The sequence below is a fragment of the Balaenoptera musculus genome, chromosome 12 (assembly GCF_009873245.2).
Source record: "Balaenoptera musculus isolate JJ_BM4_2016_0621 chromosome 12, mBalMus1.pri.v3, whole genome shotgun sequence".
Classification (NCBI taxonomy): domain Eukaryota; kingdom Metazoa; phylum Chordata; class Mammalia; order Artiodactyla; family Balaenopteridae; genus Balaenoptera; species Balaenoptera musculus.
In genome coordinates this window covers 37,872,490-37,887,661 of record NC_045796.1, presented here as the reverse complement: position 1 = coordinate 37,887,661, position 15,172 = coordinate 37,872,490, and the positions used below count along the sequence as shown (strand labels likewise).

Sequence of the window (15,172 nt, the reverse complement as noted above, 5' to 3'; positions counted from 1 at the left end):
AATCCCTTGTTAAAACAGATGAGATCCCAAATCTACCCGTAGTGCACCCATAAAATACATGCATCTAAGTATTAAACACATATAACACCTGTGAAGTTGGAATTGTTTTATTATCTCTACTTCACAGAGGAAGAAAGTCAGGCTCAGAGCAATTGTGACCTGCTTGTGGACATGATGCTGGTCAGAAGGGAAGGCACACCTGAGCCCAGGTCTTCCAACTACCAAGCCCTCAATCATTATATTACTTCATACTTTCCCTGTGATGTAGCCAGTGATGGCATTAGATTATTAGAATAAGATTCAATAGCAAGATCCTGGTCTCAGCAGAAAACCAGCATGTGTTTCTTCAAATCTCACCTAAGGGACTGGCCACACTGAGAATTAGCAAAAATAGGCAAGGGTGAAAAGACAAAACAGTTTATCAAGTGGAAACTTATATTTCATTTTTATTTTTTAGAACCAACAGTTTAAAGTGGTTACTCAAATGATCTCTAACTAAAGAAATATTTCATTTTTATACCATTGTAGTGATTGCATTCCACTTCCAGTTTTTAGTATATGTAAATGTGTTACCAAGTTTAAAATATTGAAGATCTGGTTCTGACACAACTAAGAGAGAAACATGGAAAATAGAATCCTAAGACCCTGAGAAAATGTTATTTTCTCAACAAGGTTAGGAAGTGAAGCATCTGCCATGAGTTACCTAATAAGTCTCATGTCATTCAATGCATGTTTCGCCTGCCAGAAGCTCTCTGTAGCATCACACTTCAGTGACCTTTCAGGCAATAACAGACTAAAGTACCCCTACAAAGGGTTGTGTTTTCCTAATCAGAAAAAAAAAACAGCTCTGAGTCCACTCAGAGATACAAGGCCAGACTGAGCACATCAAGCTCACTCAGGAAGCTGAACTGCTGCCACCAAGTAAGTCTGTGTGGGAGGAAGGTGGGGCTTTTGAATTTGGGCTACAGTAGGTTATGCTCTGAATTCCTTTTGTGCAACTGGAGATAAGTACCCTTGAAATAGTGACCTGCAGAGACAATGGATTTACACTCTGTTTTCATAGGCCCACACAAATTTTTTAATGTCTTTCAATGAGTTCTTCCAAATATTTAGGCTTAGCTTTCTGTGAACTGCCTGTTAAAATTTCCCCCCATAGCCTTTTCCAGCTCTGTCTCCAAAAGAGAGTGTGTTGCCTAGTGGCTTTGTCATTAATAACCAAGGTACAATATTATATTACAATACCTCCCTGCCAACATGTATTTAAAAAAGCAGTTTTAAGTTTGCTGAACTCAGAGTTCATGATTAAAAGATTTAAATAAAAGGGAAGCTCACAACAGGAAACATATTTGAGTGAGGAATATTTATTCAAAGAGCACTTTTCTCTTACTTGGTAATTTCGAAATCCCACTATTATTAATTTTATTAAATCATAGTTGTTAAACTGATATGGCACTTTACTAATGTAAAATCATTGGGCATCTCTGTGCCTCTGTTGGTAAGTAGACAAAAACACACCCATATTGCAGATGGGAAAACTAAGCCAAAGAGAAAACGCTGTAACATCTGCAAAGAAAATAACATTCCTGAGTTGTTTTCAGAGGACCAAAAGAAATCACTCCAATGAGGCAAAGATTAAACAAGTACAGATTTTATTTTATTTTGTCACCTTCTACCCAGTCATGTACCTCTGTTTAGGATGCTATGAACTGGCCAGAAAGAAAGCAATGTTTTCCCTAGCAATTATCAACATTTGCAACATAGCATTCGTCAATGGATTACCCTCTCAGCCCAGTCATCTTGATGCTAAAGCATGTCCTAGCCTCTTTCCTTCTACTCCCCTAGATCAAAGAGACTAGAGTGGTGCCTTCTTCCCATTGGTATCCAAACGATTTCTTTTATCTCACAGGACCTAAGCAATCATTGACATTCTAGATCTTCTATAAAAGGTCTTCTCTTTATTATCATTCAAGACCTTATGAAGGAAAGGGTAAATGCACTCAGTCAAATTTCACTTAGAAATTTTACCAGCATCTTCCATGCTTAAATCAATTGTCTTTAAAAAAAAAAAAAAAAAAAAAAAAAAACAGCCTAAAGAGTTTATTCAGTAAATATGGCTTCCATGAGCCAGACACTGTTCTGGGTTCTGGGGCTACTGTAGTAAATAGTAAATCTCATGCAGCTTAAATTATAGTGATGGGATCAACAACAAAAAAGTAGATTCACAATATGTCAGGTGGACATAGTTTTCAATAAAGCACTATAAAGCTGATGAGGAAAAAAGAAATTATCTCTAAAATCCCAGCAAGTCCCTAATCTGCCTTGCACCAATTACAATTACATTTCCCTTTTCCCAAGTGTTTCCTGGTCCTTGCTGCTTGTACGTGCCACATATACTACATTTCCTAATGAAGCCAAACACCAACTCCCTCCTCTCATTCTTTTGTTCCATTAAAGGCTGCCAACATCCTCCTAGACAAAAAATTTGAGCTATGAGCCAAACATCTAGATGCCATCACAATTACTTGGAGAAGTAACCTGTTAGCTGTTTCATGACTCCTATTGCTTAGGAAAGTTTTACAATATTCAGTAGCCTCTTTAGAGCCTAAATAAATGTATTATATAAAAGAAACAGAAAACAGACCAAAGTGGTATTAAGGGTATTCTAAAAATGTAAGCTAACCCCAGTATTCAATTTTAAGAGAGAGAAGCATAATTTCTTCTACTATGCTCTCCACCCACATGGCACCCCAAAGAGTTCCAAATTATGGGTGAAACACCATTCTGTAAAAGATGCAGAGAACCATGTCTACCTACACTGACCACCACACTCTTAACTCTAGTGTGGTCAGTTGGATCCAGCTTATTCATATTCCTCTCCTTCAGGTCTTTAGGAAGACATCCAAACAATTACTGAGAATGAGTACATGTGGAAACTGACCTTACATAAATTCCTTGGCTGTGAACACAGGCAGGTATATAAAATACACTACAGAAAATATATCCTTTGATTCTGATTTAAATTTGAATGCCTCCTCACAAGTGAGATGGTAAAAATGCATCCTGGTTACACTCAGATCCTCTTCTTTTCTCCTCTTGGTTCTGAGTCATCTGCTGTTGCATCCTTTTCCACGGCCCCAGATGATCTGAACGACCAGAATGACCAAAACAATCGCAATCCTTCTGTCAAAGCTTTAGCGCTATCCTCCCCCGCTGGGTAGTTGTAAATCGGCCCTACCAACCCACACACCAGATAGATGGCTAATAAGAGCAAGACGCAGACAACTCAACCTCCATTCGCAACAGTACTCAGACACATCTCATTTCCCTTCTGGCCTTTTCTCATGTCTCCAGAAGGTCTACACTGCTCCTGACTCAAGCTTTGTTTCCCAGTTTTGGTCCCAATTCTATCCTTTGGACTTGAAGATTCATCTTGGTTTCTTCTGGTTATCCCTTGGTTCACTGCACAGTCTCTGACTTATAAATTACCATCTGTTTTTTTCTGCCATCCATCTCACACCTCTGGAATCAAGCTAAGGAAATATTTCAAAACAACAATGACAACACTAATAAGCCTGAGGTTGACTTGGATCTCGGTTTCAGTGGAGGAGACCTTACTGTTTACATCTTCCCACTCTCTTCTCCAGCACCAGGGTGGGGACCATCTTACTTACAGGGAACCTCAGAACAAGGAAACTTTAATGCTTGAATGCCTCTCAGAAAACTAGTCCTTAAGTCTTAATGTTGGTAAGAGTGAACCCCAATGAACAGGAATTTAGGCACTATCTGCAATGAATCCCCAATCGTGGAAAATAATTTCTCAAAATACAAACTTTAAATATAGTTGCCATTCAATTATTGTACAGCTCTTCTGGTACCATTTATATTAGCTAATGTGCAAACGTGGGCAATTCAGAAAACAAAAGAGGTTCCCTCTCTTTTAATTCATCTTCTATAAAATATTTGATATAGTTCTATAGTTGTTCCAAATGAAAACACTTTCTATCTTTCTCCTAAACTGCATGGTTTAGAAGAATTATAAAGAAAATCCTGAATTTTTAAGGGTTTTTAATTTTCTTCTTCCATACTGCATGTCTTATCCAGGGCTCTACGTTCCTTATTTTATCCTCACACTAATAGTATTAAGTATTATAATTCTTGTGTAAGAGAAGTTAAGTGATTTGTCTAAGGTCACACAGCTGGCAAGTGGTCAAAGCAGTATTTGAACCCTGATCCTTCTAACATCAGGATCTCTGTCCTTTTCATTACACTGTAGTCCTCCTTATCTGTAGTTTCACTTTCCATGGTTTCGATTACCTGCCGTCAATTGCAGTCTGAAAAGATTAAACGGAATAAACAATTCATAAGTTTTAAATCATGAGCCATTCTGAGTAGTGATGAAATCTCACACCATCCTGCTCTGTCCCTCCAGTAACATAAATCATCCCTTTGTCCAGCATATTCATGCTGTGTATGCTACCCATCCGTTAGTATAGGAAAAAAACAATAGTATTGTCTATATATAGGGTTCAGTACTATTCATGGTTCAAGCATCCACTAAGGGTCTTGGACTGTATCCCCGCAGATAAGGGGGGACTGCTGTACTATTCCACTTCTGACCAGAAGAGAAATTCTGCCTCAATAAAAGGGTTTTCATGATAAAAAGAGATATTAAATCAAAAGAATACACGGAGGCACCTTGAAAGCATATTAATAAGTGAAAAAAGCCAATCAGAAAAGGCTAGATACTATAGGAGTCCAACTCTATGACATTCTGGAAAAGGCGAAATTATGGAGACAGTAAAAAGATCAGTGGTTGCTAGAGATTAGGGGAGAGGGAGGGATAAAAAGGCAGAACACAGGACTTTTAGGGCAGTGAAACTATTCTGTATGATAACTAACATTGTGGATACATGTCATTACATATTTGTCGAAACCTACAGAATTTAAAACACCAGAAGTGAACCGTAATACAAACTCTGGACTTTAGGTGGTAACAATATGTCAGTATAGGTTTATCAGCCATAACAAATGCACCACTCTGGTTGGGAAGTTGACAGTAGGGGAGGTTGTGCACATGTTGGGCGGGGTGGGGGCAGGAGGGGGTATATAGCAACTCTTGGTATTTTCTTCTCAATTTTGCTGTGAACCTAAAACTGTTCTAAAAAATAAAATCTATTTTAAAAAAATAAAAAGATTTCCCCACTAAACAGACATCATGGACTTTATGTTACTTGCTCCAATTTCTACCTGTAACACTTAGGATATTAAAAAGAACAAAAACTAGTCAAAGCTAAGCCAACAGAAAGAGATATTAGAAAAAGTAAAGACATCCTCTAGCATCCTAATTCAGTTTCTAGTTTCCTCTCTTTCTTCTTCCTGTCATCTATCTTGTCAGCTTTTTGTTGTTTTGCCTCTTTTTGCCCCACCACATGACCTCCACATCCAGGAATGGGAAAGAAAAAACAAAACCAAAACATTTTCACAGCACTCTTAGTATTTACTGTCCCAGTTACTACCCCTTCCAAAATGTAGTGGTATAAAACAACCATTATTATGCTCATGGATCTGTGGGTTAAGAATCCAGACAGGGCACAGTGAGGATAGCTTGTTTCTGATCCCGGATGTCAGGACCCTCAGGTGGGAGACTCCAAGATTGGGCTGACTCAACAGCTTGGGGCTGGAGTCATTTGGAGGCAATTTTTGTCACATGTCTGGGTGTTGATGGTGACTATCAGCTGGGACCTTAGCTAGCCTGTCAGCCAAAATCATATCCGAGGGTCCTCCATTGATCTCTCCACGTGGGCTAGTTTGGGATTCCTAGTTTGGGCATGATGGCTGTGTTCCAAAAGAGAGCATCCCTAAAGAGCAAAGTGCATGACATTTTTTTGATCTAGCCTTGGAAGTCACAAAGTGTCACTTCTACCATACTCTACTGGTCAAAGTGGCCACAACGTTCTACCCAGGTTCAAGAGGAAGGGACAAAGACCCAAACCTCAGGATGGGGTGAGTGTCAAGGTCACACTGCAGGCAGATATGGAATAGGAGATATTGTTGCAGCCATTTTGGATAATATAATCTACCACAGTAACTCTTGTTACATCTCATTGTACCTTAAATACCTAGGTATGTATTGCATTTGAATGTTTGGTTAGAGTTTGCTGCACATCTTTATTTCTGATTGTCTATTTGAGATTATGAACCACATAATGGCAGGGGACAGCCATTTTGAGCTAATTTACATGACCACCACCATAGCACCTTGTACTTGACAATCATAGGATATAACACTATTACTAGTGCCGCAATTGCTGATAGGTACATGCACTTGAGCGATCATTATTTTTTACATTTGTAATGTGTTGCAGAAAATCTCCATGCTAACCAAAAAGACATATAGCATCTTAATTGTGCAAGTGAATTTTATTGCTCCAATTAGGTCTTGGTTGCTTCAAAGGAGTATATAAATTTCTTCTCCCAAGTGAATAGATTCTTGTAAAGCAATAATTGAATCTCACAGTTGAGGGGGGAAAAAAAATCACTGCCTTGAAGGAACTATCTTTTTTCCTCCACAATTAGCTAGTTCTGGTTTAATAGATTATTAAAAGGTTTATATTAGTAATCTGTGTGAGACCTTGATCATGAACGTTTATCTCTTCTGAAAAGTTAACTAATTAAGGCAATTGTCCCTTTCAGTTGATTTCATAGGTGGCTTTGACTCTTATGGCTATCAGGGGCCTCAGAAGACATCTCATTTACAGCTACAGCCTATGTACATGTAAGTACTTTACTTTGGAGGTATTCTTCTGGGATACTAAAAGATGATTAAGAAAATGTTATTGTGGCACAAAATAGATGGCATGCAGCTTTCCTTCAGTCATTTACTTTCAGTATTTTCTCTTCTATTAATATTGTTCTGACTGAGATAATTCTAATAAATTTTTTAAAAATTATGAATAATATTTAACTTATCAGGAAAGCCATCTCTAAAGTTACTTTTAAAAGTAGTCTTACATAAGTATCAACTACATGGCTAAAAATCCAATATAATATACAACTTCTTTGAATTACCCAAAATTTGTATATTTTGAAAATGATATAACATTGTAGGTAGTTATATGTAACTATATATAAGCCATATATCCGGGTTTTCCCAGTACAGTCTTAGTTTACATGGGTTGTCCTGATATAATTATTACCAGCACACCCTATTAGTCTTAAAAGTGTTCTCATTTGGATGATAAATGATAGGTTATCACCTTAATTATGTGTAGTGTTAAAAAATAATAATACTCTTTCATTTTTCTGGTGTGAAAAGTGAAAATGAAACCAGAATATTAACACTGAAACTTATCAGACCCTTAACTCTAGCGCTCAAGAGAGCAGACATACAATCAGAGCCTGATTTTTATATCTGTGTTTAGGCAAATTCCCTTGGATAACAACTGATAACAAATTCTATATATCAGCATCAAGTGATATGCTGAATTGCAAGCGAAGATCAAAATAGAAAGTAAGATTCCAATTCATTTCGAAATGTGAGCTTCTCTCTTTGAAGATATGTGTTTGTCGTCGTTGTCCTCCACCATTGAATCATTTTACCTTTTAATATTGTTAGTGTGTAGGATAATAAACACATCTTTTGGATTACTTCTCCTCCAGAGAGATTAAAGCAATCCTTATACATCCCCTTTTAAGCTTCTCTTTACAAAGGGAATGATCTATGCATCATGCCTGCATTTTGTGTGTGTCTCTTGTAGTTTCCCAAAAGCATTTGGTAACACCACTCATAAAAAAGAGTTCAGAAATCAGCCAATACTGTATGTCATTCAAAGCATCCCTTTTGTAAACAGGACATCACACATTCCCCTCTTTTACATTCCCAAAACCACTGCCCTAATCCAGGCAATCATTAACTGAAGTTTTCCAGTCTCTTTCTTATTTTAGAACTCCTATCCCACCTTCCATGTGACTGCCAAATTAATCTTCTTAAAGTACCACTCTGATTATGTTAGGCCCCTGTCCAAAACCTATCAATGACTCCTTATTGCCTACTGAACAAAGTCAAAACTCCTTATCAGACTTTGCAAATCTACTCTGATCTGGCCCCAGTGTTCTACTGAAATATTATCTCTCCTCTTCAACCTTTAATAGTCTCAACCATATGCAGACAATGCTGGGAGACCCCAGGAAAATGTAATGATAAATAAGAACTGGTCTCTGCTTCCTGAAGCTTATCATCTATTGAGGGCACACATAGTCTGATATCTCCCCTTATCCTTTTTTTTTTTTTTTTTTTACAGCCAAACTAAAACTTTTACCATCTGCAAATATGACATGTATTTTTCCAATTGCCCATGCTGTTCTCTTGACACCAAATGTTGGGTTTTTTTCCCCAAATTCCACTCTTTCAAATCCCACTCTCCTTCAAATTGTATCTTAAAATATACTTCCTTTAGGAAACATTTCTTAATCTTTTTCCTCTGATATTTTTGTTTTGCCCCATACTATAGTTGTATTTCTATTTATACCATAACATTCCTATCCTCCCAGATTTGATAGCTTAAGCAAAAAATAAAATGATAAATCCTTTACATTCTTTACCATTCTTCTCAATATTGTAACATAGCCTTGTGTAAAGTGTTCTATTAAAAAATAAAGTCAAAGCAGTAAGGAGTAGTGGTAAGGAGTAGGGGTTAAGATGAGCTACTGAAGGCAGACTGCATGAGATAAAATTCTTTATGACCCTGGACCTATAACTTTATTTGAATAACTTTATTCTCACCAAGCCTAAGTTTCCTCACCTGCAAAATAGAGACAATAGCATATGCACTTCATATAGTTGTTCTGAATTTACATAAAACAATGCTTGTAGAGCATGTACAACATAGGACATGTCACATACTACATGTTTAATAAACATAATTTCTTAGATGTAGTAACAATGCTTATGTTAACCAATATTACTCATGAAAAGATTTTATCAGCTCAGAAATCACCATACACTGTATTTCATTCCCAAAAGGTTTCCTCTGTAAACAATATATCACATATATCAGCCCAAGTAACATGTAACAATATGTTTCTGCTCAAGAGTAGACCAGAACATCTACAAGTCCTGCAATTTCTTGCTTCTGACAATATCACACAACATTCTTATCATATAATATTACATTGTGTTGGTCAATATGAATGATCAATAAATATGATCAAAATATAATAAATTAGATGCAACCACTCTGTAAGGATCAGCTCTGATAATAACATGAGAATGCTGATTATATATAATCAAGACTATAGTTTCAAACCAGGCATTTATAATTCCAGTGTTGTCTTTAAATAGAGGACTCTTCAAATTTAATGTCCAGAATGAAATTCCTTGAAGACAAAACTTCTCATGATTTTATAAGTACTTTAAATGCTGAACCAAAAGTAATAAAAATATTATTTTCCTCCTTACTGCCTGAGAATAGTAAAATTATATAAGAGTTTTCAAGTCTCACTGCTCATGAAATAAGTTAAATGTTTAATAAGTCACCAGTCAAAATACTACTACCATGCCTTCTACAAAGAATCCTCTAGCAGACCTCAAGTACTAGAACACTAAGATTTTATTTTACAGGTGAGGAAACTAGATGAAAGAAAAGAAAAACAAAGGTCACACAACTTGTTACTTACACAGCCCCAATTATCAACCGGTTTTCCTGACCGCTTAGTTTTTTCCAAATTCTTATGTGGACTGCTGAGTTTGCTCTGACATTTCATTCCCTGATTTTATATTTACTTATCGTTACTTCCTCACACTAACTTAGCTGCCATAGTTCCATACATGCCTGCACCCTCCCCTTTTCCTGCGTTCCCTTTATTCCCTTTTGATTTCACATTATATGTGGTGTTGAATGAAGCGCTTTTTCAACTGTGTAGCCCTCAAATACAATCACTGGAGAGTCACTGCCTATTAAAATCCCATGAAAAACCAAAACGGATTCAAGCATAAACTTCATCCCCTGCTGAGAGGCAGAGACCTGAGCATCTCCTGTATCTTTGTCCTGTGGGGTGGACCTTCTCCTGTCAACCTGCCATAAATAAGTCTCATAAAATAAGAGTAATTTAACATCATGGGCCAGTTCAAGCCCCCCAATGATATTATATAGCAACTGGAAATAAAAGCCGTTCCTTAGAAGGAAAACAGATGCTTAAAAGCAATGCGCAGTTTTAGCTGTGGGGTTTCCATTATACCCAGGAAATCTTCTGTGGCTCAGAGCCTGGACAAGGCTTTGAAAACACTGTCCTAACTGACCTCCATTCACAGCTGTGTTTCAGTTCCTGTAGTCAATGAATAGACAGTCCTCTTTTTTTAAAGTTAAGTTGGGTGAATGTTCTTGGCCTGTAATTCTTCAGATTATCTATAATCCATCTAAAAGGGAAGAGTTTTCATTAATTTTTCTCTTACAGTTTGGAGAACTCTTTGAAACAAATAATGGCTATGAAGTTGCTGCGGAAAAACATTCCCACGCCCGCAGGTTGATTTTCTAACAAAGTAGCTGCTTTGACTACCACTGACCTATGTGCCGAAGCAGGTCGAGATCTGTTTGGGCTCCCTGCAGTATAAATGTGAGAATACTCCATGCTATATCAGACCACATTTGAAAACATTGCATTCTTTTTGACAGCCTAATTGTACAGCAATACATATTCATTTGCCCCCAGAAAATGGATTTTAAATTACCATAAATGGCCTCTATCCAAAAGGTTGCACCGAGGAAAAAGAGGAGAGGAAAATTGTCTATTTAAAGCACAATTTGGGCTTTGGATCTCTTTTTTTTTTTTTTCTTTTTTTTGGTTTACTCTTGTGCTTGGAGAGGTGAGAAAAGGTGCTGAGCTCTCACCCTTAATTAAAAACATCTTTTTTCTCTCTCTCTCAGGTCGAAATAATACAAATGGCTTCAGTCTATCAGCTCCTGGACCGTTCAAAGAACTTGTTTCGCAGTGGCCTCCTGCATTTTTTGAAGAGCAAGAAGCAACTAAGTTTAAATATATATACATACTAACAAAACATAAAGCCTCCATGTACACTGGGACCACACACACACACACACAGACACACACACACAGGCACACACACACAGACAGGCGCGCACACAACCAATTCTACTTGGCCTCCTCTCCCTAACTGAAACAGACAGATACGCAGGATACGCCCATCTTGGATTTCCTGGAAGCAGGCTGCTTTCTCCCAGGCCTCTGGAAAGTTCATAAGGAGACGTGCTGGTGCTCTCTGCTGGCCGTCACTAACTGCTCTGCAGCCCAGCCAGTCGGCCTCTGCCAGCTGCGAAGTCATCCAGGGCACATTAGCTTGAGAGCCCTGTCTTCTGCACTCCATATGTCTTGATAGCACCACGGCTATGTAGGCAATGTGATTGCAAAAAACAAACAAACGAAACATGCCATGACGACCCTGTAACTGAAGTCTGAAATGGCAGGTTGTTTGCCCTAAAGGCTGTACCGTACATACTTGCCTTAACCCACCTAAGTTGTGCGCCTGAGAATCTCAGTGCAGACACCCCCAAGTCACTTCCTTTAGGCTAACACACTGCTATTAATTCCAAATGAGTTCAAGTCTGTGTGTGTCATGTCAAGAAACAAGACTGCATAGCTCAGCCACTGCAGTGTGTCTGTGTACAAAAACTGCCAGCTGTCAGCAAAGTGCTTTTACCATTGAGCCTCCATGGTGGCCCAAAAAAGACAAGTAATAATAACAAAGTAATAATCGTCATCTTTATAATTCTTCAATAAGGTCTTCTGAGGGGGTTGGGTGGGACAAAGTGGAACGTATCAATCTACTAAACTCATTAATCTACTGGAAGCAGAGAACAGAAATGGCTTAACTCACTGATTTTATTTATTGCACTCTAGGTGCTTTTATAAGTATCTACAAATGTCTTTTACTAACACAGAAACAGCTGTGGATTTCTATCAACAGAGGCCAACTGAATATGTATTAGCTATGTTTACTCTTTTATATCTAATTCAAATGGAAGCCCCTATGTAGGTGAACTTTTTTTCCTAACTTCAGCGTACGAGATTATTTTTTGGGTGGGTGGGGGGAGCAATAGTTACCTTGGTGAAATATTTGAGATCTCTTTGTGGTATTTGGGGGATCTGTTGTGTGTTAGAGTGTATTTTAATCCTCCTGTATTATTGTGGCAGAAAAACTGTGCTGTTGACGTAGTTGGCAACAAGATGCCTTTGGAAACTTAATAGTAGGTCAATGTATTTATGGAATATTCTGAATTCCTAGGAAATTTTGTTCTATATATTCAAACATTATTTGGTTTTCATTAGTGAAAAACATAATTAGCTCAGGCTTGTCAGGAACTCAGATGAGTCATTTTTTTTGGATCCACCTGAGACAGTAAAATCAATTTTTTTCTTTTTAGAACTAATACACCACCCTTAAATGCAGTGAAATTCAGACTTGAAAAGTTATAAATTGGCATGGAGCAACTTTTTCTCCTTGTTTCTAAGAAGTTTCAGTTATTGGGTTAACCTACTTTGAACGTTAGCCCATCCAAATCTACATAAACCAGTCCCATTACTGTGTCTGCATGGATGTCTGTGATCTACACATATACGCATTTGAAAATAACAAAGGAACAAAGGTTACTATTAGAATATAAACTACAGAAAAAAGTTCCAGCACTTATGCTTGAATTTTCTCAGTGGTTTGTATACGTTTGTCCATATATACATGCATAAAATTATACAATCACAAACATGTCAGTGAAACCTCATATGATGATTTTATAGTGACATGCATGTTTAATGTATGAGAAAAATACTTACCAATGTATCCTTTGATTCTTAAAATATAAATACTATACATGCCAGAAATTATTCTGATGTGAGTATTAATGTGACTATTAAAAATGAGGTTTCACCGTACATTCATGCTGTGATGAGATTCCACCTTATAAGACATGTATATGGATAGAGATTTAAATGCACAGAGACTAAACCCTCATATTCCTGCTTTAAGTTGCAGCCAAGTTACCATCTAATCACTACGATCATCACCACCAAAATTTTTGAAAACAGTTGTTGACTACTAAAAAGGAATCAGTGGGCAGGGAGCACAGTAGTGTGATTCTATCTGGAAAAACATCTAAGTTGTACAGCTGTATCCTCCTCAAAATCCGGTGAAGAATGCTATTTTTCTAGGCTGAGCTTTTGTTATAAACCTAATATTCAGAAGGCAAGAGTTACAATCCTGTGTCTTTTTTTTTTTTTTTTGCATTTGTTAATTCTGAATGTATTTTTAACAGAGTGATTTTTTTGACTTACTAGTGTAATTTGCATTTTAAAAATAAATGGAAAAACAATCAAGTTTCTGAGCCATCCCTAAAAGCCCTTGTTCCTTCTCAAAGTGTATTCGATTATGTCATTGACAGGGACACCCTATTCCATTGACATGGAGGCAATGCTGATGTTCTATACCATACAGGGATGTGTCAGCAGTAAAAAGGAATTGCCAGGCCTTGGCACCATTTTAGCTCAGTCATAGGTAACACATACTTTCATTATCTCTAAGGGTTCTTTTACGAGACTGCCTGGAATAGACTTGCTGTCATGTGGAGAACTTTTTTCCCTCCTCTATCTGGAATTTAGAGTTAGTATCCGGCTAATAGCTGGATTATATGGCACTATATTAAATAAAACTTTGGTTAACATAGGTAGGGTTTTTCATTTTTTTGTATGTCAAATTATTTAACATAAAATAATTTAAAATACTCACTTATTGCCCCTTTGATGACATAGACTTTGATGACAATTATAGTGAGCATTTTGAAATAGGATAGGCAAGTTGAAAAGACTAACCCCCGGCACTTGTGATAGTATAGCCACAATGTCAGCTGAGGTTTACCGTATGTACTCAAGGGATAGAGGGCTTGGTCTGCTCCAGGCTGCTGGGGTTATGTCCTTCCTCTCACAGCACACAGACGCACACCAGCCCCCAGAAGCCGAAATGCCAAAACTGACTGAAAATAAGGGAGGCTTTGAGGAAGCATTACAAGAAGCTGAATATCAACTTGTAGTATTTCACTTCTAGGCCACATGGTGAGAGCCTTGTACATGATCAAGCTTGTTTTCACTTATGTTCCCTGTGTGAAAAGTATGCTGATGCAGGTTCATTGAAGGAGTGAGGAATGTCTGTCAGGATGCTGCTTCCCACTGTGAGGGCAAGTGCACACAAGACCTCAGTTGCATAAAAAGAGACAAAAGTTAATAGGTCAAACCTAAGAAAAGATCATGTATTTACACGCGATCTAAAGAAAAGATTCCTTAGTCTGGAGTTCTCCACTAAATAAGATGTGCATTTGGTAAATAACAGGTGGTACCAAGATCTTCATCTGGTAGCTACTAAAAAACATAATCTCTGAAACAGTGAAGCAAATATCCAACATTCCACTGTACTATAACAAGTGGACAATTTGAACTCAGAAATAAACATTTTAAATAGATCACATTGTAGAACAAACTTGAGATATAAACTCATTCATTATAGAAACAGTAAACTAAGGCCAACAGAGCTTAAGAGATTATACAAGATTGCCATTTATCCTGAAAATGCAAATACCTCACCATTCTACAACAAATTCTACTACGTGTACTCTGGTTAGAATAGAATAAACTACACCCCAGACAACTGGGATTTGTCAAGTGGCTCTGGACTGTGTAAATCACAATGAACGCTGATAAGGAAGACTCTAAGACAGTGTAAGACCAGAAAATGCTTCTGAATTATTGTGTATTAAGTTCCGTATAGTTTCGATGTTAAATATGCATTTTTATGTTTGTCTACTGGGGAAAATGCACAACCTAAAAGTTGAGAATTATGTTTTATCTGGCAGACAAAACTGAGGACTTGAGCCCGGAAGACAGCCTCTCAGTCACTCCCCTGAGGGACTGCTCCGAAGAGGGAACGGAGGAGCCGGGACATACAGGAGTTTTTTGCAACAAAAACCAAGTAGTCAGAACATCAAAAGATTACTATTAATTAAAGAAAACCAGACATCTCAAGTTAATGAATTTAGCACTTTTCTGTGTATGGGAAGATGCAAGAGTCTCGGCTCACTGCAATCCTTCCTTTGATATGCACCTCAGGTCTCTAGGG

General features: G+C 37.5%; 1 protein-coding gene across 3 annotated transcripts in view; it reads left to right on the top strand.

Moving 5' to 3' along the window:
- Positions 1–13,320, top strand: part of NKAIN2 (sodium/potassium transporting ATPase interacting 2) — a 1,014,504-nt gene extending 1,001,184 nt beyond the window's left edge. For 2 of the 3 annotated variants that reach the window (XR_005022114.1, XR_005022113.1), the window contains 3 exons: positions 6,694–6,775; positions 7,422–7,510; positions 10,923–13,320. Coding sequence is in view for 1 of the 3 variants with exons in the window: in XM_036870929.1 (XP_036726824.1) it covers positions 6,694–6,775; positions 10,923–10,932 (92 nt within the window). In the remaining 2 variants the exon portion in view is untranslated. The remainder of the gene's footprint in view (positions 1–6,693; positions 6,776–7,421; positions 7,511–10,922) is intronic. The other variant, XM_036870929.1, reaches the window with a different exon arrangement.
- The last annotated feature ends 1,852 nt before the right edge of the window (positions 13,321–15,172 follow it).